At 52.7% G+C, this 25,423-nt stretch overlaps 2 protein-coding genes and 1 long non-coding RNA gene across 3 annotated transcripts in view; all 3 read left to right on the top strand.

Moving 5' to 3' along the window:
- The window catches only part of LOC125090452 (mucin-3B-like), a 39,295-nt gene extending 32,967 nt beyond the window's left edge, over window positions 1-6,328 (top strand). Inside the window, 1 exon segment of the mRNA XM_047713124.1 lies at window positions 6,232-6,328. The gene's annotated coding sequence lies outside the window, so the exon portion shown is untranslated.
- Window positions 6,329-9,374: 3,046 nt separating this feature from the next.
- MUC12 (mucin 12, cell surface associated) lies at window positions 9,375-17,086 on the top strand. Its single transcript, XM_047713123.1, is given in 10 exon segments — window positions 9,375-9,475; window positions 13,396-13,436; window positions 13,439-13,578; window positions 13,858-13,892; window positions 13,959-14,131; window positions 14,244-14,406; window positions 15,052-15,169; window positions 15,806-15,908; window positions 16,159-16,622; window positions 16,778-17,086. Coding segments are annotated over 10 exon segments (1,380 nt in total). The 3' UTR covers window positions 16,820-17,086.
- Window positions 17,087-18,022: 936 nt separating this feature from the next.
- Window positions 18,023-24,364, top strand: LOC125090320 (uncharacterized). Its single transcript, XR_007124296.1, has 3 exons — window positions 18,023-18,144; window positions 23,330-23,431; window positions 24,260-24,364. It is a non-coding gene; the product is annotated as an uncharacterized LOC125090320 (long non-coding RNA).
- Window positions 24,365-25,423: the final 1,059 nt, after the last annotated feature.

Here is a 25,423-nt window from a genome sequence, read left to right as displayed (position 1 = left end):
GTTGTGCGGTCACCCGGATACACCATCCTAGACCATGTATGAATGGGAGGGCAGGAACTTCCTTCTGGTGGTTGATGGTGGCCTTCTGGGAGACCTGTTGCATTTGAGGGGACCATGGAGTTTCTGGGTGCAACAGTCTTGCAGGCCTGGGGCTTGGGGGTGGATGTAAATAGGGCATAGGCTAGAATTCTCCATTCTCCATGTGCTACAGGAGCCACAAAGACCAGACAGTGCTGTGGGTCAACACGAGGACTGGAGCCTGTTGTCCTGTTTTGTGCGCATGAAGTTCTAAAGAGTTCATGGGTGGGGAGGGGGAGGGGAGCTTCTCAGAATGGCAGGCGACAGGGTAACCGTGTCTTCCCTGGAGGGGCTGGGCCAGGGGCCTGAGGGTTCAGAGCTCTGGGGCTGAGCAAGGGGGAGGCGGAAGTGGAAAACGCTCCAGTGCAAAATCAAGACGAATGTGGCGAAGACGAGAGTGATTTGTTCACAATAGACAAAGGGACAACCTTTGAAACTTGCACAGTATAATTTTAGAGCAATTAAAAGGAAGTGCTGTTTTATACGGAAAGTAATAAACTTACTCATTCAGCAAACACGGCAGGCCTGACTCCTCCTGGGCAGGTGTTTGGTACTCTGGATGAAGAATGCTGAATAAATCAGCTTATAGTCAAGTTTACTGTGTGGAACCATGGGAACAGTACAGGAAGTACTAGAACCCAAGCGGGTGTTGGAGCTCTGAGAGGGGCCAATGATGGAGGAGAGTAGGCAGGGCCTCAGAGTCTGCTTCAGCGCCCCCTGCCCGCCCCCCCCTGCCAACCTGCTATTTGGGGAGGCCGCAGGGAGAGGAGGTGGCATTGCAGTTTGGTGGCTGTTGAGGAGTTGGGCCAGAAGGAAGTATTTCATTTCTTTTCCTTTCCTTTCCTTTCCTTTCCTTTCCTTTCCTTTCCTTTCCTTTCCTTTCCTTTTCTTTTCTTTTCTTTTCTTTTTTTTCTTTCTTTCTTTCTTTCCTTTTCTTTTCTTTTTTTTTTTTTAAGATTTCATGTATATATATGACAGAGAGAGAGCATAAGCAGGGGGAACCGCAGGGAGCCCCAGTATGGGGCTCGATCCCAGGATCCTGGGATCATGACCTGAGCTGGAGGCAGATGCCTAACTGACTGAGCCACCCAGGCACCCTAGAAGGAAGTATTAATAGATACTCAATGGGCTTAGATCAATTCTGAACCGAAAGAGTCGTATCTAACTATGGAGAGAATTGGAATATTGATAGATGTGTGCAGCGGGGAAAGGGAGAGAGCCAAGGTGGCCTGGCCTGGCGTCAGCTCTGTGGCCACTCCACCGGGTGGGAATGGCCTTACAGAAAAGGAGACAGGCCCATGCCACTGAGCTCCTGCGTGGCAGGGCTGAAAGTGCACTGGGACCTGGGGGACTGAAGCACATCCCAGTGGCCCCCACACTGCTTCTCTTACAGAATATTCTAGAGTGAGCAGTGTGGTCATGGCAGGCATCATTGGTCCCCATTTTTCAGGGGGAAATGGAACGCACTAGATCCTTCGGTTGTGCGATGACTTGGAGGCGCTCTTGGGCCCCACTGACACCCCAGCCTTCTGGGACCTCAATGACTGAGTTCACCACAAGCACAAATGTGTTTTGGAGGTGGCAGGAGGAAAGAACCTCATCTCGCCGTGGTCGTCTTCAGACTTGCTTTCTAGAGCTTTTCCCCAAGGACGCCACCAAGTGAAAGCCCTTGTCCAGCAAACTGGCTGCCTCACTCCAACTTAGATTTTAGAAAAAATCTAAATACACGTTTTGTGAAGAAGCAGTAAAAACCATCAACAGGGTGGGAAAGTAGGGAATTTGGCTTGTGAGATAGGAGAGCCTCCGTCTGTGATGATGAGTACGTGGCTATAACACAGGCAAATACAGTTGACTCTTGAACAATAGAAGGGTTAGGGGCGCTGACCTCCGTGCTGTCGACAATCTGCATATAACTCTTGATTTCCCCAAAACATATCTACCTGTAGCTTTACTGTTGACCGGAAGCCTTACCAAGAACATACACAGTCAATTGACACACATTTTGGCTTTCATCTGTATTATACAAAAAAGTAAGCCAGAGAAAGCACAGTGTGGTTAAGAAAAATCATAAGGAAGAGAAGATACATTTACCATGCTGTCCTGTAAAAAAATACGCATGCAAGCGGACCCGCACAATTCAAACCTGTGTCATTCAAGGGTCATCTTTAGATCATTTTTTAAAAAGATTTTATTTATTTATTTGACAGACAGATCACAAGCAGGCAGAGAGGCAGGCAGAGAGGGGGAAGCAGGCTCCCTGTGGAGCAGAGAGCCCGATGTGGGGCTCAATCCCAGGACCCTGAGATCATGACCTGAGCAGAAGGCAGCGGCTTAACCCACTGAGCCACCCAGGCGCCCCTAGATCATTTTTCTTAAGCGTTTTGACGGCAAGGGTTTGGGGAATCCCAGGTTGGGAATCATTAACCATGAGTGATTTTTCCCTGCATTTTCTGAGGCTTGGGCTACATCTAACCTTTGGCTATTGTGGCATGTATGTTTTACACATTAGAACACGGATACATATTTGTTGAGAAACATTGAGAAAGTATAGGCAAACGAAAGGAAGAAAATTTCACTTACTCTTACTGGTCAGAGAAACACTGTGAGCATTTTTGTCTGTTTCTGAATACGTATTTGGATTTATTCTGTGGGCAATGTATTTTTTTTTCTTTTATTAACATATAGTGTATTCTTTGCCACAGGGGTGCAGGTCTGTGAATCATCAGTCTTACACATTCCACAGCACTCACCAGAGCACATACCCTCCCCAGTGTCCATCACCCAGTCACCCTAACCCTACCCTGCCACTCCCTGGCAACCCTCAGTTTGTTTCCTGAGATTAAGAGTTTCTTATGGTTTCTTTCCCTCCCTGGTCCCATCTTATTTCATTTTTCCCCCTCCCTCCCCCTGGGGGATCCCTCACCCGCCCTGCCTCTCAAATTCCTTATATCAGAGAGATCTATGATAATTGTCTTTCTCTGATTGACTTACTTCGCTTAGCATAATATCCTCTAGTTCCGTCCATGTCGTTGCAAATGGCAAGATTTGGGGGTCTTTTTGATGGCTGCATAGTGGGCAATGTATTTTTTAAGGAAGATTTATTTATTTATTTATTTTAGAGAGAGAAAGAGAATGCTTGAGCCGGGGAGGGATGGTGGTGGTCAGGGCAGAGGAAGAGAATCTCAAGCTGACTCCCCACTGAGCGGAGAGCCTGACTCAGGTCTTGGGCCCCTGAGGTCATGATCTGAGCCAAAGTCAGATGCCTAACGAACTGAGCCACCCAGGTGCCCCTGGTTAGTTCATGTTTTACTGGCAGATCAGTATTCTGTTCTATGGAGGATCGTAATCCTAAGTCTTTTAATCAGTTTCTTATTCTTCTATTCTTGGCCACCCTTAGCCTATTTTTCGTTATAATAAATAATGACATAATAAACATTCTTGTATAAAAACTTAAAAAAAATCTGCCGCAGGTTGCTTTATTTTAGAATCAGTGTCTAGAAATGAGATCATTAAGAATGGTATGAGTCTGCCAATGGTCCCTGGTGCGTGTTTTCAAATTCTCCTTTGGAAATCCGATAGCGGGTGCAGTCCATGGGCATCCTGTGCGAATGCCCCAACCAGCCCCTGCTATCATTATCATTTACTATTAGAGGGGGGTGCAGTTTGGTAGGTAAAAATCAGTAGCATCTTGCTTTGTTTTGAATTTCTTTGCTTACTGGTGAAGGTTATTTACTTTTCCTACAGGCTTGTTGACCGTTTGGGTTTCTTTCCTTGGAGAATGGCTTGTTTAAAAGCTCAGCTTCCGGGGCGCCTGGGTGGCTCAGTGGGTTAAAGCCTCTGCCTTTGGCTTGGGTCATGATCCTGGGGTCCTGGGATTGAGCCCTGCATCGGGTTCTGTGCTCAGCGGGGAGCCTGCTTCTCCCTTTCCCTCTGCCTGTCTCTCTGCTTACTTGTGATCTCTCTCTCTCTGTCAAATAAATAAATAAAATCTTAAAAAAAAAACAAAAAAACAAAAAAACCCAGCTTCCTAGGGAAGCGTCCCTGAACTGGAGGCTGGCCTTGGGAAGGACAGCCTCAGCTGCTCTGCCACATCTTTGGGGACACCACTGCCACTAGAAACCTGGGCTAGGAGGGGCCGGAAGCTCTTCACCCAGGGTGCCGTTCAGGGCACTGTTTCTTTGTCCCTTCCAGGAGGGAGCACACAACGGGTTGCCTGCTGGGAGGTGGGAGGTGTGGCAGAGCCTTTCCCTTGGGGGTCCCTCTTAGATCATGAGCGGGAAGGGGAGCAGGGAGAAGGGTGAATAAGGTGTGGTGATATCTTAGAACCTGAAGGACATAAGAGGTTCCAGAAGGTGAGAAGGCAGCCTGGTGAGATGGACAGGGACTCTTGTACTCAGAGCCCGTCCCTGTGCCCTGAGAGGCAACTGTAGTGGCGGATGTGGGTGTTTTAAGGACAGATGGAATGGCAACTGCGTGACGTAAATGGTATGAATCCAGGAATACAGATGAACAAGCAGGATGTCAAGGGTCCGTTCCCGTGAATGTCCCAGTCTTGGTCCTGGGTAGCCCACCATGTCCCTGCAGAGTCCTCGTCAATCTCGCCGCTTCTACCCTTGCTACCCCTTCTCTCCAGGGCTCCCTCCTCCTCCTCTTCCTCCTCCTCCCCCTCCCCCCTCTTCAGGCTCTCTGCTTCTAAGCGCAGTTGGGACCATGGCCTTTTCTGGATGTTCTTCACTGCTGCTCAGCTAGAGTCCAGAGCTGGCCTCACACCCACTTCGCGAGCCTTCCCTCCGCCCCACTTGTCTCTCTACCCTCTTGGATTCTAGCCTACCAGCTGGTTGAACTTGGAGAGAATTTACCCTCGGAACTCCAGGGTGTGCGTGAGACAGAAACAGTAACGCCTGCCTTGCAGGGTGACATTGAAACATTAGGAAAGAGTCTGGGGGACTTTTCACTACTCATTCACTCATTTGCTTCAGAAGTGCTCCCTGAGCACCTGCTCTGGGTCTCCGAGGTCGTGGAGACGCTGCTCTGAGTGGGGGAGGGGGCTGTCGGGATTGTGTGAGCTGTTCCCACAGAGCCCCCTAGTTACAGTTGTGATAAGGCTCCTAAGGGACGCTGATAGGCGGCCAGTCAGTGCCAGCCGTCCCCACCCCTGTTCATTCGTTGTGATTCAGTTAGGCACACGACCATAAACTGCCTTTCTGTGTCTGTTCGTTGTTTGACTTGTCAAAACAGTCTACTTTTGTGATTTAAAAAGTCCAATAAAATCTATAATGCCTAAATCCACAAAACCGTTTTTCAAAGAAGGGGGAACGGCAGCTCAGATATTACTTCCTGGCTGTTCCCTCCCTCCCCACACCGCCCTCTGGGGTTGCTCCCACGTCCCGTCATGGGGACCTCGACCACCCCCACCTTGCCCTGGAGGGGCCGGGAGTCCCAGCAAGAGCAGAGGGCCGAGTGGTCAGCCATCCCAGGGCCCGGTATGGTCTCAGCAGTTACAAGGACAGGAGTGGGGCAGAGCTGAGAAGTGGCTCTCCCATGGGCACATGAAGGTAGGGAGGCTGAGGACTGCGGTCACCCCTGGGTAAGATACACAGAGGGCTTCAGAGAGGTGAGTGGAGGAGGCACCTTCTGAGACCAGGACAGAACGGCCCACCACTCAAGGGAAAGATGAAAAAAAAAGAGTAGGCAGCTCTGAGGTCCTACAGCCAGACCTGGCTTTACTCTGAGCCCTGCCACCCTGTGCTTCGCGTTGACCAGAGCCCCTGAGTGCTGCCTCCCTCTGATCCTCCTCATACCCACGACTCAGGGATGCTCCCCGCCTTGGCAGCCTCCCCAGCTCAGCCCCTCTACTCCCACCATACCACATCAGACAAAACCGAATTCAGAGGCAAGAGGATTGGGTGAAGCAAATGTGTCTACTGACTTAAAAAAATCAGCCAAGCGATCTTTTCAGTCTTTCTCATTAATGTAGAATTCCAAAAGTCTTAGGGGTTTTTACACCTTTGACCTGAACTCATTGATCTGTGACTTGGTAGTGCTGTTCCTTAAGTGTTCCGAATGTGGTCTGCCAAACCAGAGATCTGGAACCGTTGGTGTGAATGATCTGCCTTGACTCATTGTCCACTCCCTGTTTACCCTGGTTTCCAGTCCTTATCCAGCTCCTGGTTTCTCCCTGGGACTGTCTGTCAGGACCTTGTGAAAAGGGAAGCGTCTGGAATGGCAGAGGGTAACTCTGCTCTGAAGGCCTCCGTGGTACTTTCTGGCAGCGGCAAAGGTCCGTCCTCATGAGAGCTGAGGAAGAGGCAGCTCCAGCATCTTTGGGGAGCGGTGGGGTCCTGGCAGGAGGGACAAGAAGCCATATGCCCTGCCCTTTCAAGGAAGTCCCCTCGTGCTATCCTGTAGAATTCCTAGTACTCCCTACCTTTACGGCACTGTTGTCACAAAGATTCTTTTCATCTTTGATCTTCTTCATCTCATTGGCTGAAAAGAGGAGCCAGGATTAAAGTCCCACCTTATATAGGAGAAGAGAGTCCTACACATGTAATCCCATGTTCTTTTTTATTTATTTATTTATTTATTTATTTATTTATTTAAAGATTTTGTTTATTTATTTGACAGACAGAAATCACAAGTAGGCAGAGAGGTAGGCACAGAGAGAGAGGGAGGTAGGCTCACCGCCGAGCAGAGAGCCCGATGTGGGGCTCGATCCCAGGACCCTGGGATCATGACCTGAGCCGAAGGTAGAGGCTTTAACCCACTGAGCCACCCAGGTGCCCCTAATCCCATGTTCTAAGTGGCGAGGGGATGACAGGATGAGAGCTCCAGGTGCAGGGCACCTTCCCAGCGCTCTTCCCCTCCGACAGCTGTAGTCTGTAGGGTAGGCTGTGGGACCAAGGAGTAGGAGTAGCTCACTTGGGCCACAGGGTGGTGGCCAGGTAGAGGTGGTGGTGTGGCTAGCTGTCCAGTAAGTGTGTCTGGAGAGAACACGCAGGGGGCAAATTATCCACGGAAATGGCCCTTAGCTCCCCTGTGCCTCCGGGCTCTGTGAGAACTGCTAGGCCAGAGTGTGTGTGGGCGTCGTCTCTCACCTGAGAGATGGGGAAGAGACTCTTGTCGGACTAAGTAACAGCCAGATGACTCAAGGTGACTGTGTGGCCTGCAAATCACAGAATGTGGGGAACAAAAGTCCATGCGTCATTTGCGTGAGTGCAAATGTCCTTTCAGATTTATGCCAGAGTGCCCAAGTAAATAAACATGTCCCAGAGTGCTGAGGGAAGATGGGGCAGGCAGTTTGGGGCGGAATACATGTGTTTCTGAGTGGCCATACGATTTGTCAGGATCTGTAACCATACAACCAACAACCCAAGTCATAAATCTCAGGCCACATCCAGAACCTTATCTAGCGACAAACTAGTATATTCCAGAAGGGACGGAAGGCTAGACTGTTGCCCTCTGGACAAACTAGAGCGTCGCTGGTAAATTGTCCAAATACAGAGTTTCCTCTGATATTTCCGGTACCTCTGAAGAGAGAAGTTGTGCTCCAGTATCATAGGTTGACCAGCTGTCCAGGACAGATTGTCACTAAATTCAGTGACACATTCACAGACCACAGCATCATGTCTGATTTTATTCATTTATTTATTTATATTTTTAAAAGATTTTTATTTATTATTTGACAGAGAGAGACAGTGAGAGAGGGAATACAAGCAGGGGGAGTGGGAGAGGGAGAAGCAGGCTCCCCACTAAGCAGGGAGCCCGATGTGGGGCTCGATCCCAGGACCCTGGGATCATGACCCGAGCCGAAGGCAGCTGCTTCATGACTGAGCCACCCAGGCGCCCCGAGTGTCTGATTTTTTTTTTTTAAACCCACAGGGTCATGTGCAACCACCTCTACCAACTATGCGTCCACATCGACTTCCAGTGACCCCTCTACCCATTCAGCCACATCCCCTTCTGTGGAACCCACTGTCACCACAGCCAGTACAGTGTCACCAGATTCTGCAGTCTCTGTTCATTCTACAAGTTCTTCTAATTCCTCAAGCCCCAGTGGATTTCCTACCACAACCATCAACACTGGTCACAGCATGACAGCTTTTACTGAACTGACCTCTGTCTTCACAACCAGTTCTGAATTGTCCAAATCAGCCGTTACCTCCTCTCCCTGGGAAGATAGAAGTGCGTTCCATTTCAAGGTCTGGCCATCCCATCTACCACCCTTGCTGACTCAGGCCTCACAGAAGGACCCACTGTGTATGCAGGCACTTCTGATGTGTCCAAGCCTATAGTCCCCTCAGACAGCGCCCTGAGCAAAGGGGGTGGGATGCCCACTTCCACATTAGGGCCTCTGGACTCTTTGCCCACCAGCAGTGATCATGGGCAGAAGACCCCATCTTTGTCTCAGGATGTGACCTCAGGGGTTTCCTCACTGACATTTCCTACACACCGTTCCCATAGCACAGACAAGGCAAGTCCGGCTTCACCGACAAGCCCCGGTGAAACCTACACCCTCACCACGTATGGGGAACAGACTGCCACACCTCTCACAGGGGCGATAACCACCTCTACCACCATCTCTGATTTTACCCGTTTCATCTGAGTCTTCCCACACTGCAGACCTAGAGAGTTCTGCAGCCGCATTGAGACCTGGAGACTTCTGTACCTGCCCCGTTGGTTCTGGACCAACTATGATCACTCGGAAATCCACAGACCACAGTCTGATTCCCCTCAGTCCCTGGACTCAGCGGCAAATGCTTGCTTATACCAGGGATGACGGAAGTCCCGGGTCTCCATCAGGTCCCACTGAATCTGTAGCCACCTCTCCAGGGTCGGGACCATCAGCCTCCCCCAGCGCTACGGAGTCCTCACGCATCTCAGAGTCACCTGAATACACAGTGTCTTCCTATACTCCCAGTTCTCCAAGTCCCTTACGCTAGGATGGATTTCCCACTACCTCCCTGACCACAGGACGCAGCGCCACAGCTTTCATGGGTTTGCTCTCAGTCTCCCCAACTGTGTCTGATTAGTCCCCAACGACTGTTAGTTCTGGAATCTCCCATACCGAGGATGTCGGAAGTGCTGGGCCCCCTTCAAGTCCTGGCCTACCGTCTACTCACCTCTCTGTCTCGGCACAGACAACCACGGGCCTCTTGGGGGGATCCAGTGCTTATCTGGGCACCCCTCATTCATCAGATCCTACAGTTATGACACTATGTCAGACGGCACTATTAGCAGAGGGGATGGAATTTCTGCTCCCATGTCAGGGACCGCTGACTCCTGGAGTCCCCCGGCCAATGGCTGATGAACGTCCTTTGCTGCAAGGTCCACTCTCCACAGTGCCCCCTCGCGTCGTCCTCACCAAGGTTCGCCACCCAGTCCTCCCACAGCGCAGATGGTGTGAGTCCTGCCTCCACATTGAGCCCCAGTGAGCTCTCTACCCCCATGCTGGTCCCCAGCCAAGCGGACTCAACTCTCACGGGGGAGATGACCATCCTTGCCACAGTGCCAGCATCATCTGAGCCCCCATTGTCATCCCTACTTTCACATGCTACTGGGAGCTCTGTGGCTCTGTGGAGCCCTGGGGAGGCATCCCCCAGCCCAGCTGTCTCAGGAACAATGGCCACTGGTATCACCCAGAAACCCACAGACCATAGCACCGTCTCTGATTCCTGTACACCCACAGATTCACCTGTAGCCACCGTTACTGAAGAGGATATTAGTTTTGTGTTCACATCACAGTCTGTTGAACCTTTTGCCACTTCTGGTGATGACCACACAACCTTTCCTCCAGGATCCACCTCGAACATGATTATCTCACCAGCGTCCACAGCAACATCTTTCCACCCTTCCTGCAGCACAGACGAGACTAGTCCTGGGTTCCCATCAAGCCCTAGTGACCTCTCGCATCCAAGTCTACTCTCGGGACTAGCCACACTGATTCTCACAGCGGAGTCAGTTGTGTATACCGTGTTTCTGACTTGTCCAAACCGCCTGTTTCTCCTGAAACTTCTTTTATCAAATTTGAAGGACGTTCTGCATCCTCTTCAGGTTCTGGCCACCTTTTACCACCATATATGCCTCACAACATATATCCTTAAGTCTAAGTGATGGGGCTTCTGTCTGGCACCCCCGATATGCCCGTATCGACAGTGATTTGGACAAGACTTTCCAAAGAGATTGCGGGTTCTGCTTCTCCTTCAAGTTCAGGTGAAACTTTCCCCACTACGGGTGGATAGCAGGAAATACCCACATCCTTCACTGTGGAATCAACTGTCTCTACAATCAGATTCATCAAATCCAACAGTCCCCATGATGCCTTCTATACCGCTCGTAACGCAAGTCCTTCCTCCCCATTGGTCCTGGCATGTTAACTTCCCCCATTCTGGTCTCTGTACGGAGACTGTTGTGAGTATATGGGGGAAGGGTCAGATTTATAGACTGTGGGAAGCCCCCCTCTCTCTGCTGTCTTGTCTTCTCCAGTCTTGAATGAGTATCAGTACCTAGCTGGCCCAGGGGGGCCCCCGGCCCATTCCTTTAGTCATTCATTTATCCTTCATCCTTTCAACAAGCTTGTACCGAAAGCCTGCCCTGTGCTAGGTGCAGGGTACACAGTGGTCCTGGTCTCCGTGGAGCAAAGAGTGGCAGAACACAGCAATATGGCTGTGCAATATGGTTAGAGCTGATGGTAAGAGACACACAGGGTTCTTGGGGGAGAGGTTGAATGCAAGCTGGGCGAGGTAGGGGGAAATCTTTCTGGAAGAAATGACAACTAAGCTGAGGTTTGATTCGTGACGGGGAATAAGCCAGATGGAGGGAGTTGACGGGGAGCCTAGAGGTGCAAGAGAGGAGGCTGGATTCCAGAGACATACAGAACAGCTGGCAGCTTGAGATCATGCTGGGAGAGGAGGTGGAAAGATGACCCATACCAAGTCACTCAATCTTTAAGCCTCAGTAGTTTGGCTCACCTGGCAAAGTATCTGATTTGCACTTGAGATGCCTCAGTCTGGCTGCAGGACTGGGAGTGGGCGGACAGGGGATGGAGACTATAGTGACCTGGACCAGAGGATGACAATGCAGAAGAAAAGTAGTCCAGTGTGAAAGGTCTTTAGGAAGCAAGACCAACGATCATAGGGATTTGATGGGTGTTTGGAGAGAAGGAGGAATGACACCAGATTTCTGAGCCTCTGGGGTGTGGAGTGCCCTTTGCTGAGATGAGGGAGGTTAAGAAGGAGGGGGATGGGAGAGAAGATGATAGGTGGGACGAGTGGCATTTCAAGTGCCCAGGGCCCGGCCACACTGAATGGTTGAGGAACGGAGCGACGTGTGGTAGAATGTGTAACAGTGTCTGCGGCAGAGACACTGGTGCTGGTTTCCCTGGACGGAAGATGCTGGAAGCCCTGGAAGTAGACCAGATGGGAAAGGTCATAGAACAGGGGCACACATTTCCCAGGAAAGACTCATGGGAAGCCCCAGCATCTAAGGGACAGGGAGGAGAAGCAGAGCCCTCAAAGGAGAGTGGCAAGAAGTAGAAGCGTGGGAGGGAGCCTGAAGGATGTCTTGTCCCAGCAGGGAAAGAGGGAGATCCAACCTGTCAAGGACCCATGGGGCTCTGTGGCTCAGTGTCCTCTACCCCACCCTCACCCCCTCCCTGCCCAGTACCCGTGCTTATATCCATCTCCATTTTGGCACAAAGTTTTGTTAGTTTTTGTCCTTCTGTGTCCTGTTCCTGACTTCTCTGTCACAATGGCTGTGACTGGTGATGCACCTTATCTTAAGATCTCTCAGGGCTCCGTCGGCTGTCTAACAAGGAGCTTCTGGGTTGGAATGTTATATTTCTTTCTTTCTTTCTTTCTTCCTTCCTTCCTTCCTTGTTTTTTTCTTTTTTTTTAGATTTTATTTATTTGACAGAGAGAGAGAGATCACAAGTAGGCAGAGAGAGAGCAGGAAGCAGGCTCCCTGCCGAGCAGAGAGCCTGATGCGGGGCTTGATCCCAGGACCCTGAGATCATGACCTGAGCCAAAGGCAGAAGCTTAACCCACTGAGCCACCCAGGCATCCCTGGAATATTATATTTCTAGAACGACCTCATGTTTCTTCATTTCTAAAAGCATGCTCATTTGGTCTTCAAAATATAATCCAAAGCCTCTATTTAAAAAATTTTAACTTAAAAATTTTTCTTGAAGATTTTATTTATTTATTTGACAGACAGAGATCACAAGTAGGCAGAGAGACAGGCAGAGAGAGAGAGAGAGAGGAGGAAGCAGGCTCCCCGCTGAGCAGAGAGCCTGATGCGGGACTCGATCCCAGGACCCCGAGACCATGACCGGAGCTGAAGGCAGAAGCTTAACCCACTGAGCCACCCAGGCGCCCCTAAAATATTTGTTATTGCGGTAAAATACCCATAACATTTGCCGTTAGCCATCAGATGAGTCATTTTAAGTGTACAGTTCTGTGGCATTAAGTACATTCCCACTGTTCTGCAATCACACCATCACAGTCCATCTCCAGAACTTTCTCATCTTCCCCAACCGAAGCTCTGTACCCTTTAGACAATAGCTCTCAAGGTCCCCCCGCCCCAACCCACCTTGGACAACCCCCATTCCACGTTGTGTCTCTGTGAGCTGTGTATTTGGACTCATGTAAATACTCATACAATATTTGTCGGTTTGTGACTGGCTCATTTCACTTAGCACAGTGTCCTCAAGGTTCATCCACATCGTAGTACGTGCCAAAATTTGCTTTTGTAAGACGGAATAGCGTTGCACTGTACCGTGTACCACATTTGGTGCATCCATTCATCCATCCATGGACACTTAACGTCATTTGCTTCCGTCTTTTAGCTGTCATGAAGAATCATGAAGGAACATGGGTGTACAACGATGTCGCCAAATCCCTGCTTTCTGTCCTTTTGGGTGGATACCAACAGGTGGAATTGCTGGGTCATAGGGTAATTCTATCTTTAATTTTTGGGGGAGCTGCTGTACTGTCTTCCATGGTGGCTCTACCCTTTGCCATTCCCACCCACAGTGCCCAAAGGTTCAGTCTCGCTACGTCTTCACCCAGGAGACTTCCATTTTTACAAATGAACTTCCCCCAGTGGCATTTAGTGATTACTGGTATTTTGGAACATTCGGATCATTTGACCCTGCAGCTTCCCTCTAGGATGTTAACTGGTGGAGGGAAGAGTTTTGAGTCTGTCCTGCCTCTGGGTCACACGGCTCATTGCCTCTCATCACCCCTCTTGCTTTGTGGGTCCCACTTTCTGGGAGGGTGGGTGACCCAGGGCGACTGATGCATCACCGGGTCCTTGTTCTAGCAGTGGCAGTATTATGGTGGCACATGACATTGTCATGCGGGCAACTATACTTCCGATTTCCAGGAACTGTTTGAAAACCTCACTAAAGTCATAAAGGTCAAGATTATGAATGAGACAGGTGCCTGGGTGGCTCAGTGGGTTAAAGCCTCTGCCTTCGGCTCAGGTCATGATCCCGGGGTCCTGGGATCGAGCCCCGCATCGGGCTCTCTGCTCAGCGGGGAGACTGCTTCCTCCTCTCTCACTGCCTACTTGTGATCTCTGTCTGTCAAATAAATAAATAAAATCTTAAAAAAAAAAAAAAGATTATGAATGAGACCAAAAGGCTCTCTGGTGATTCTGAAGCGGGCAGTGGTAGGCCTGCCCCAGACCCCTTGATGGTGGTGGGGAAAGGATGGGAGGGGTCCCAGAGGGACGGCTCAGCCTCTCCCTGCCCTGCATCTCTCCCCTTTTCTGGAACTCCAGAGGCCTCCCTGTAGGGATCCGGAAGCCAGGCCTGGGTGCCTTCTCCAGACTGCAGCGGGCACAGCAGCTGTTCCCAGTCTCAGCCTCAGGTGATCCCCTAGAGCCCCGGTCCGAGCCTGCTTACAGACCTGGCTGCATCTAGGGATGGGCCGAGCCCTGACAGGGCAGAGGCCAGTGTCTGTTTCGTGTTTTCCACCACGCTCGGCATCACCTCTGTGCCACGACGAGGAGGCCACCATCGTGAGCAAGACAGAGCTGGGCTTTGACCTGCAGGGTAAGCAGCTCCTAGGAGTGCTGGGCGTTGGGCAGAGTGTGAGCATCACATGGGGGCTGGGGGCGTTTCAACCAGTCTGATGCTTGCTCCCCACCCTTTCCCCGCAACCCAGAGCCGTGCTCTCAGAAGGCTGCGGAGGACTATGTCCAGTTGTACTATGTGGACGAACTGGACAGGAAGCTGGTCTGTGCCACCAGGTGCACCGCAGGGACGAAGTTGCGACTGAACTGTCATGAGGGTGAATGCCAGCTGCGACCACGTGGCCCCCGCTGCCTGTGCGTGTCCAGCCCCTCTGAAGCCCCCCGGCTCTCAGGTGGTAGGACTGCACTCTCCACCACAGTTGTGGAGCAGGGGTGAGGAGGGGGAGGCAGAGGGGGTCAGGCGGAGCTCGAAAGCTGCTTCCTCCCCCACCGTCCCTCTTCCTCCCACCTGGCTGTCCCTTCACCCCCCGCCCCCACCACTATAAGCACGTGCAGCTTATAGACGTGGGCATCCTAGGACTGAGCGAGCCCCTTCCCAAGACAGTTCTAGTTCCCCAGTTTCCAAATCTGCATCTGTAGATCTGTCTCTGTTTCCTTTTCCTCTCGATACCCTAGCACAGTGCTAGGGTATAGCACCTCTAGCAATAGCTGGGGCACTAAGGTCAGGAGGTGCTAGCCAGAGCTTAGATGGGTGGACATTGAGTGTCTGGGACGAGGCATCCAACACTGACTCTGAAGCCTGCTCTGTAGTAGGGGGTCCCCCACCCCTCGCTGGCCCTTAAGTGCTGGGGAGCCTCCCTGTCTGGGTCCCTCCTAACTGGTGCCTGCCCTGGAAGGGAGAGCCAGTTTCCTGTTCTTTGGCATTCATTTTTTTCTTTTGGGAGACTTTTGGGTATAAGGGACGCTAGCGGACTGGCTTGATCTCGCGTGTGTCCCCAGATGCCCGGCCTCAGACACGCACTGGTACTGGGGAGAGACTTGCGCCTTGAGTACCAGCAAGAGCCTGGTGTCCGGGAGTGTGGGGACTGTGGGAGCACTGCTGGTGGTCACGGTGGCGGTCCTCACCGTCTTCCTCTGCTGATCCCAGAGAAGACTGCACAGGTGAGCTTCTGGGGCCGGGCCCAGGATGGGGGACCACAGTTGGAACCTCCCAAGGCTCTGCCCCTTTCAGCTCAGCGTTCCAGGGCCTGATGGTGACCCAGCCCCTCTCAGCTCTGGGAAACAGCAAAAGGCAGCCTGCTGATCTGATCTGATCTGTTCTGCAGAGAAATGCCTCCAAAACCTGGTGGCCTGAGATTGGATTCTTTAAAGACAGTACCTGGTGTTAACCCTTTGGCTGCCATAGTGCCCCATTGTTGCACCAGGACACCGGGGATGAGCTGTCCTGCGTCGCTGTCCCAGCTGTAAAGTGGGGGAAAAATCAATGGACACAGCCCCTCTGACTGTCAGAGGGAGTGGCTCCGGCTGGGTCTGGCGCTCCCAGCTCATAGATAAGGGAATGGAGGCCCACTGAGGGAAGGGCAGGCAGGTCCTGGTGACGCTGTTTTGTTTTCTGCTGCTGCTCTGGGGACAGGCCCCTCCCTGACCTAGGGCTTGGCTGTGATAGCCCTTTCTAGAAGCCAAGGATCAGGGCCCTCTAGGCCCCCTCCTCCACCTCCCTGCTCCCAGCGGTTCCTGGCGTTTCTGTGGGCAGGCAGGAATACGATTTGTCTCGCGAGAGTGGCACGGAGAAGATGTTCCTGGCACCTTCCAGAACACAGGCATTTGGGAAGGTGCTTCTCACCAGGGGCAAGCTGGTGGGTGGAGAAAGGCCTAGAAGATGCTACGGCCAGCCCCAGCATGGCTGTGGGCTGCCAGGCTCTGCAGGCCACTGCGCAGCCTCCTGACCCAAGCCCCCACAGAGCCGCTGCCAAGCTTCACCTTTCCTCTCTATCCCTCCTGCCTGCATGTGGCCCACGCTCAGTTTCCCTCCTCCATGCCAGCCTGTACCACTGTGTGGAAGGTTCCCCTTACTGGGGGCTCTGCATGTCCCAATCCTGCTCTGAGATCTGGTCTGTTGGCCTCATCCTCTCTCGGTCCGTTGCTGTAGGGAGTGTGTGCTCGTGACCCCAGAGCAGCGGCTTCCTCCTGTTCCACCCTTCCCCAGGTCGCCAGGGCACCTGCCTATGGCCATGACTTTTGACCCCGAGGCACATCAGGGGGCTGCGGTTCCCTCCTGTCCTTTTGTCACCCTGGGCCAGCTCCCCGGGGCGTGGGTGCGCTGCAGAGTCCTGTCACAGGAAATGCAATGGTGGGAGGTTGGAGATACTTCAGGGAAAATGTGGGACTGCTCTTCAAAGCTGTCCCTTTATGGGAAAAGGCTCCTCTCTGTATCTCTCCAGCCTCCGCCGGGCTCAGTGAGGCCGGCCCCTCTCTCTGCAGGTGAGAATCTGAAGCGGGACCCAATCAGCCTTGAAAACATCTATAGCCACTTCCAGCCCTCCCTGGAGAACGTTAACCCTACCACAGAGGTGACTCGGGGGCCCGTCCCCAGCTAGGAGCTGTGCCGTTCCTCCTACCCCTGCCACCCACCACCCTGGGGCTGCTTGGGGAGGGTGGGCACCCTTGGTCTAGGGACAGGTAACTGAAGGGCCCGTTGGCCTCCCCTCCTCTCTCCCACCCCCAGCTCCACATCCAGAGGCCCAGGGTGGTGACAGCGACACAGTGAGTGAGCCAGGGGCTCCCGCCCATCATCCAGATTTGAACACCAAGACAGCGGCAGACGGAGCCCACCACAGTGTTACTCGCCCACCTCCCCCACTGGTCAAAAGGAAACAGGCATCAGGGCCCAAGGTGGTCCTGCTCAGAGCCGGTGGGCTTGGCCCGGCCCCTGCTGTGGGCCCCCCTCTCCTCCCTTGCCCTCCGTCCAGGAGCCCCAGGGCTGCCAGGACACCCCAGCTTCTTTGTTTGCTCCAATGACTCTCCACTCTGGAATTTGCCTCCCAATAAAAGAGCAAAGCTTAAAGCAGAGAGCGGTGAGTGGTTTCCTTCTCTCCCTGCGGGGGTCTGCCTCCCCACCCGGGGCTTCAGGGGGCCCTTCCTGGGGAGAGTACTCCTTCCAGGATTAGAGACCAGATCTGCACAGGGGACACTCACCACTCTCAGGCCCTTCCTGTACCACACCATGTGGGAGTAGGGAGCATGGTCCCCCTTTTCTGCTCCAGGCAGGGGCAGGATCAGGCCCACCCCTGCCTGAGGTCACTGTGGCAGAAGAGCCTGGGATCAGCCCGCGGGGGTGAGGCGTGGCAGTCCACAGAAGGCGAAGGAGTGAGCACTTGGCTTTGCTGACCTTGGGTGGGGGCAAGGTCACTCTGGTTGGCCATGGAAACTTGTGCTCAACCGTGAACTCAGAGATAGATCTCTGGACCCACAGATCCGAGGATGCTGCCATCCCAGAGCTGGGCACTGGCCCAGGTGCGGCCATGATTTGCTTCCTGGTGGGGTGCACACAGGGCCAGTAAAGAGAGCTTGAGAAGAAGGGAGGAGTGTCCTTACTGGGAGTTGAACAATGGGCGCCCTTCTCCTCTGTGGTTCAGGCCCAGCATCTTCTCTTCCACCCCCGCCTCCCTCCACAGGTCTTCTCCGTCCTCCCAGGCTGCTTCCAGCCCCTGCGCCTGCCCCCTCTGTTAGGATGAAAAATCTGACGGCTCATATGCTCGAGTGCTGCCTGGAGAGGGAAGGGCTCCCCACCCTCTGCCCTTTGGCCTGAAATAAAATCCGTGCCTCCCCCCCCCCCCCCACTCGTCATGGGAGAAACTCATACACTGACTCAGGTGGGCTGGCCCCAGTTTGCCAGTGTCTCAGGGATCAAAGGGCTCTGGGGCCCATTTATTACTGGGGTTCCTTGGCTGACAGTCATTTTGCCCGTTCTCCCAAGGGTGGATCGCAAGTGCGCTGCCCTCCGAGCTCCGATGTCAAGACTGGCACCCTTAACGCTCTGCCTGCTGCCTCTCGTCCTCCACCTCCTGTCGTACCAAGCTGCTACCGGCCATGGTGAGTGAACCCCGGCCTCCCCTCCTCTCCTGGATCTGCCTAGGCCCAAAGGAGGGCTTCTTCCTGGGGGGCACAGGTGGGGGTACCCTCTGCCTGGAGCTCAGCCTCATGCCCATTGCCCTCTCCTTTCCTCCCCAACTACGTTTGGGAGAAGAGTTGAGACTTTGGGGTGCCTCCAAGTTAGTCTCTCTGAGCCTCCTTCCTCTCTAAAAAGAAGATAAGAGCTCAGACTTGCCAGGGACCCTGGCATATGGCAGATGCTTGGCCAATGTTGGGATCTGTCCTAACCCTGTGGATTTGCCCCTCCAACCCACCAAATGTCCAGGTTTTCTTGTCATGATGGGGACAAATGCCTGAAGTCTCCGCTTTCACATCCTAGCCATTTCTGCCTCACCCCATCCCGAGGATGTCCCAGGGATGTCAGGCCTCCCAGAACCAGGCAGGGGGCCACTGCTGTAGCCAGATGGGCACAAGATGGGGTTTCGGGAGCCCCAGATTCCAATCCTGCATTGAAACAGCTGTGCACCATGGGACAGCTTCATTCATCTCTGGCCTCAGTGTCTTCCCCTAAAGGATACGGGTTGGATGCCGTACGGGTTCCATGGCCATGGGGACGGGGCTCAGGTTGGCAGAGGTTGATGGGGGCTCCTGATCAGACCCTGTACAGGTTCCCTCTGCCACTTGCCTGTCCCCAGAGAAAGAGGGAGGGGAAAAGGCAGGAACCAAACTGCCAGCCTCAGGCTCTCCCTCCCTTGAGATGTCCTCCTGGGATGGTCCTGGTGGGGTGAGAAGGGGACTTGGAGGCAAAAGTGGGGAGGCTGATACTGGGCCGATAGATGGCATTCAGACTGCCATAGCCTGGGCTCTGTCCTACATGAGCTCCCTACACCAGGAGCAGTGGGGGCTCCTGGTCCCCCGACCTCAGAATTTGGGCAGCTCTTTTCGGAAGAGACAAAGAAGTGGGAACGGAGGAGAAAGTACCTGGGAGTGCGGTCCTGGAGCCTGAGGCCTCTTTGGACCAATCCCCCTGCCCCCACAGGAGCAGGGCCTTCTCTGGGGACCAGCCTGAGGGCTGATGGTCCAAACGAGGAGGGTGAGACGAGGCAGGGGGTGACATTCTGGGGCAGGGTGGGGCAGTGCTTGGCTTGGTCTAAAGGGCTGGTTCACTGACCCAAACCCTGCCATCTCTTGGCACAGACTCCCAGTGTGACAGCACCCAGAGCTGTCACCTTGTTAGTTACAGGAACGACACCCTCAGAAGGATGAATACCTACCATTTACACTGATGTGACAGAACTGGAGGGGAGGATGCTAAGTGAAATGAGTCAATCAGAGAAAGACGAGATTACGTGATCTTGCTTCTATGTGGAACAGAAGAAATAGCGCAGAAGACCATGGGGAAGGCAGGGAAAACCGAATGGGATGAGATCAGAGAGGGAGACAAACCGGGACAGACTCTTGACTCTGGGAAACACACTGAGGGCTGCTGGAGGGGGTGCGGGGGTAACTGGGTGATGGGCATTAAGGAGGGCCCATGGCGTCATGAGCACTGGGTGTTCTGTGTAACTACCGAATCCTTGAATACTACATCAAAAACTAATGATCTGCTATATGTTGGCTAATTGAATAAAAAAAAAAAAAAAGAGTGACACTGTCTTCCTAGGCACTGTCTACGCTGTCCAGATTCTTAGTGACTTACCTCTAACAAAGCCATTTGAGGCACCTTGATGTGCCTTAGCTGGGGAAGATGTTTCTAGTTCCCTCTTCCTCTGCCCCCACCCGCCCCTTTCTGCTCTGTTCCGTCTTTCTGGCCTGCCTCTCCCCTCCCTCTTCCTCTCTTTGCCGCCTACTTTCCCTCCTCTTCCCTGCCCCCAGCCTCTCCCACAGGCTGCACACTGTGGTTCATTGCATCTCTAGCCTCAGTCTCCCCCTCAGTGAAATGGAGCCTTGCAGACTCTGCTCCTGCTCTCTGGGATCCTGGGGTCCCCATTCTGCGTCTGGCATCAACTGGTCTGTAAAGCTCTGGCCAGCTTTGAGCGGCACCTGACTCTCCCGTGTGCCCTCTCCGGAGACCCAGCACCGCAACCCTTCTCAGGCTGCTGGGCTGGGGATGACTGAGTGGGGTGTGGACCGCAAGAAAGAGCCTCGTGGCCTTCAGCGGGCTCTTCCTGGCAGGCACACCCTCTCATGGCCACCTGGTCCCCCCTTCCAGCACGTCCTGGTTATATAGTGCTTATCACCAAAACAACATCCTTCATCCAGCTGTGGCAAGTGCCTCTCCCCTCCCACGGCCAGCACAAATGTGTCCAATGCTGGGTGTTCAGGCCTCTGCCCATGCCCTCTCCCTGACTGCCTGTCCTGAGTGTTTTGTCCACCCACGTCCTCAGCACCCGTCCCACTGTTAGCCTCCAGAGCGAGTCTAGAGGCTACCTTCCTCCTCCCCTCCATCAACACGGTCCGCCTCCTCCGAGAAGCCTTCCTGGGTGTTCACCACAGACTTCTCTCTCCTTGAACCCACGGCTGCAGCCACAGGTGACCAGAAGGAGTCTCACTCCCTGGACTACCACAGCAAATTAGCACGACCTGAGTGGCTTGAACAACAGGGAAAATCCTGACTCATGGGTCTGGAGGTCAGAAGTCCGAAACCAAGATGTCAGCAGGACGGGGCTCCTTCTGAAGGTGGTGGGGAAGGAAGGATCTGTCCAGGCCTCTCCTCTGGCATCTGGTCGCTGCTGGCAAGCTTGGCATTCTGTGGTTCGCAAGCACGTCGTCTCTGCCTTCATGCTTCGCCGGGGATCTCCCTGTGCGCATGTCCCTGTGTTCAAAATACGGACACGGGTCCTTCTTAGAAGGATACCCCTCGTTTTGGATGAGGACCCACTCTACTCTGGGGGTGACCTCATCTTATGTAATTACATCGGCAACAATCCCAATTCCAGATGTAACATTCTGTGGTCCTAGGGGTTAGGACTTCACCATACAGATCTGGGGAGGGGGCCACAGTGGGGGGTTAAAGCACAGAAGTAACCCCACACGTGTGTCATGAAGGGAACCCTCTAGCTTCAGCGTGTAAGAGTGCTTGGTGTGGAGGCCCGGCTGGGAAGTGCGGAGACGGGGCAGGAGGCCAGGTGGGAGTCCACGGCAGCGCTGATCTGATGGTTTCAGGGGCCACAGAAGGAAGTGGACACATCCGGGATATGCTTTGCAGGGAACTACAGCAGGTCTTGGTGAAACTGCAGAGGTGGGAGGTGATGCGGGGGGAAGAGAAGCAGTGCCCTTCAAGGGACTGGGCTTCAACAGTCCATAGAAGGCTGCTTGCTCCAAGGGATCTAGCCGAGAACTCGGCAGTTCTGTTTTGAATGACTCTGGCATGTCTACTTAATGTCACCTGAGTATGTCCGGTCAAAACGGGAATCAGCTTGCCGTTGGGGTGGGGAGGACAGAGCAAGAGGCGCACACAGGGTGTGTAGGGCTGTATTTCCTAGGACTGAAGTAAGATCTTCCTGAGTTCTCTGTCCCATCCCCTGAGAAGTACAGGTTTTTCCAGTTTGCCTGGTGGGAACAGCACTGTGTCCCTACATGAGAACCTGGTCAGCTTCCTTCTGATCTTTTCCAGTGGCACTTCCTGGATCTTGGGGTGTTTTTTCTCAGTACATTCTGGTCGGTAGAGCACGTGGTGGATATCCAGGGGTCCCCTCTGTGCAAGTCTGCCTCCCCAGTCAGTCTGTCCTGTGAACTCCAGCTGCTTTGGTCTCTCAAGACACTGACGTGCATCTCCTCAGCCCAGGAGATGGGCTGGGCTCCAGCTGGTTCTCCCTCCGGACCCTCTGCCTGGAAGCCCTCTGCCGTCAGCGAGCCTGGGCCATCACAGGGCTCCCCTTGTTGGTTTCCTTGTGTGCCTCTCGGGAACCGCTGTCCTCTGTTGCCTGACATCCTTTGTACCGACAGTCATCATTTCATATCTCTTGTATGGTGATGTGGTTATCTGGGGGCTGGGTGTGGTCTCAGGTAGGAGGGTGAATTCCAATCACTGACACTCCTTCTTGGCCAGAAGCAGAAGTGTAACACTTTGATAATGACCTTTGATTAGTGTGTAATCATTTTACATACTTGGCCGATTAAATCACTTTCAGTCTTTCAAGTTATACTTACAAAATGAATACATCACTTTTCCTATTGGAAGTCTTTCATGGTTTGATTAATAAGGAAACCTTTCCAAGTATTCAAGAAACTCCACAAATCTAGTACATTAAATATAGATTTTTTAAACCCCCCCCCCCAAACTTTCACATCTAATACATTGTAATTATCTGTGTGGTAGATATTAGCTTCTCTTAAATGTTTCCATAAATTGTTTACAGTCTTAGCGAGATTTTAATGTAAAATGACAAGTCTAAATCAATCACTCAATTATATGTTACAAATTGAAACTACAGGGTTGGCACGTTAGGCCAAATTCTCTTGAACATTACAAATATCTTAAATCGCTAGTGTGAAGAATTATTTAATACAAAAGGTCTACATTTCTTAAAGATAATGAGAGTAAGTGTATCCGTTCCTAGAGCTTAAATGAGGCTCTTTCCCATATTATTAGGATATTTTGTATCTGCTATAACAGATATGCCCCAAATGTGAAATTGCTCAACCACAAAAGATTTTTTTCTTGCTCATGGAATAATATGAGGCAGATGTTCATGGTTGGCAGGTAACTTTCCTTCATGTGGTGACTCAGGGACCTAGGTTCCTTCTTCCTGAGGCTTCCTCTTCTCTTGGGCCTCCTTGCCATCAGCCTCCAGCTGGAAGAGCAATGAGGGCCACGACGAGAAGTTTCTGGGCTGGCCTGGAAGTGGTATGCTCAGTTGTGCTCACCTTCCATTGGAAGGGCTCAGTCACATGGAAACACTTAATTTCTTGAAATCTGACTCCCGAATTGGGCAGAAACTCCATATCCTACTGCTCTACAACACGACGTTGTCCCATCGTCTCAAAATATTCCAGAGCTCATCCCCCCAACCCCTGTCTTCTCGCCTCACCTCTAGATCTTGAAACAGGCAAGATGGCCCTTTCCAGAAGAGATGGGGCTGGGCTGGGGGCAGGAATCACAGAGGTTTGGAGGGAAGGGAGGATCCCAAAAGGGAAGGAAAGTTAAAGCTCCAGGAGACTAACTTCCCTCTCTGTCTTTCAGGCCTCCAAGGAGACAGGGCTGTATGGGATGGAGGAGGGTGTGAGCCACAGGAGAACCCCCGGGACCCTCAATGCAAGCAGATACAAGACACCAGGAATACAGGTGAGGCACAGTAGCCCCGAAGGTTGGGGAGGGAGCACCTTCGTGCAAAAGGACTGGAACAAGCCTCACAGGCCCCCAAACCCCTAGACTTTACAGTCTACGACCATGTGGCTTCTAGGGCCTTATAGAGATTCATAGGTAGATGGGAACCAGCCAAGGTCAATGGACAGGGGTTCAGCTCAGCGAAACTCAAATAGCCTGCAGGAGAAGACAAGAGAGACCAGAATGTACCTGCAGCAAATACTTCAGATTCATTCAGACAATAGATCGAGACAACAGATTGTTTTCTTAAATTTTTTTTAAGATTTATTTATTTGACAGAGAGAGATCACAAGTAGATGGAGAGGCAGGCAGAGAGAGAGAGAGAGAGAGAGGGAAGCAGGCTCCCCGCTGAGCAGAGAGCCCGATGCGGGACTTGATCCCAGGACCCTGAGATCATGACCTGAGCCAAAGGCAGCGGCTTAACCCACTGAACCACCCAAGCGCCCAACAGATTGTTTTCTGACAGCACTAACAAAGAAGAGCCCACTTAAAGTAGCAGGTGCTTTCCTTTCTGTTTTTAGAGATTGAGCAGTCTCTTATAAAGAGAGAGAGAGACAGAGAGTGCACATAAGCAGGGGGCGGGGAAAGGCATAAGGAGAGAGAAGGAGAGAGAGAGAGAGACTCTAAAGCAGACTCGTTCCTAAGCCTGGAACCCGATGGTGGGCCCAATCTTATGACCTGAGATCATGACCTGAGCCAAACAAGAGACAGAGCCAGAATGGCCTGAGCCACCACAGGTGCTCGTAAGGACCTAATTCTGACACACACATTTGTGAATGCCTACAGATCCAAGAAAAATTGAAAACGCAGAGACCGAAGTTACAATCTTGAAAATGTTTACACAACATGAACAAGAACAACAGAATTCAAAGGAGAGTAATAAGGCAGTAAGAAGATTGACAAACACGACAGAACATACAGAAAATACCAGGAGACAGTATGAAACAAGAAACGTAAAGGCTGGAAATCGTACTGTCAGTGCCAGCATGGACACGGTCATACCCACCAACAAAAAGAACAGCCAGGCTGAGACTGCCAACACAACGACGAGACAGACGGCCGATCCGACGACCACCACCGCCAGTACCACCCAAGCTACTACTCCCGGCACCACCACTGCCACAGACACCACCACCCCGGCTACGACTTCAGACATCACGACCCCCGACACAGACACCACCACCCTGGCTACGACGCCAAGCACCATGACCCCTGCCACTGATACTACCACCCCAGGTACAACTCCAGGCAGCATCACTGCCACAGACACCACCACTCTGGCTACGACTCCAGACACCACGACCCCTGCTGTCACTACCACACTGGCTACAACTCCAGGCACCACCACTGCTACAGACTCAACCACTCTGGTTATGATTCCAGGCACCACGACCCCCGCCGCAGACACCCCCACCCCTGCTACGACTCCAGACACCACCAACGCCACAGACACCACAACCATGGCTACTACTCCAGGCATGACCACCAGCACAGATACCACCATCCCGGCTACTACTCTGGGCACGACCACCAGCACAGATACCACCACCCCAGCTACTACTCCAGGCACCACCACAGGCTCAGACATCACCACCCTGGCTACTACTCTAAGCACGACCACCGGCACAGACACCACCACCCGGGCTACGACGGAGGGCACCACCACTGCTGTAGATACCACCACGCCGGCTACGACTGAAAGCACCATCACCGCCGCAGACACTGGCACCCCAGCTACGATGGCAGGCACCATCACTACCGCAGACACCACCACCCCTTTTACCGCTGCAGGCACCACCACCGCTGCAGATACCACCACCCCGGATATGACTGCAGGCACCACGACCACCGCAGACACCACCACCCCTGCTACCGCTCCAGGTACAACCACCCCCACAGATACCACCTCTCCCGCAGACACCACCTCCCCTGCTACCACTGCAGGCACCA

Source organism: Lutra lutra, chromosome 18, assembly GCF_902655055.1.
Source record: "Lutra lutra chromosome 18, mLutLut1.2, whole genome shotgun sequence".
NCBI lineage: Eukaryota > Metazoa > Chordata > Mammalia > Carnivora > Mustelidae > Lutra > Lutra lutra.
This window is presented reverse-complemented; position numbering and strand designations above follow the sequence as displayed.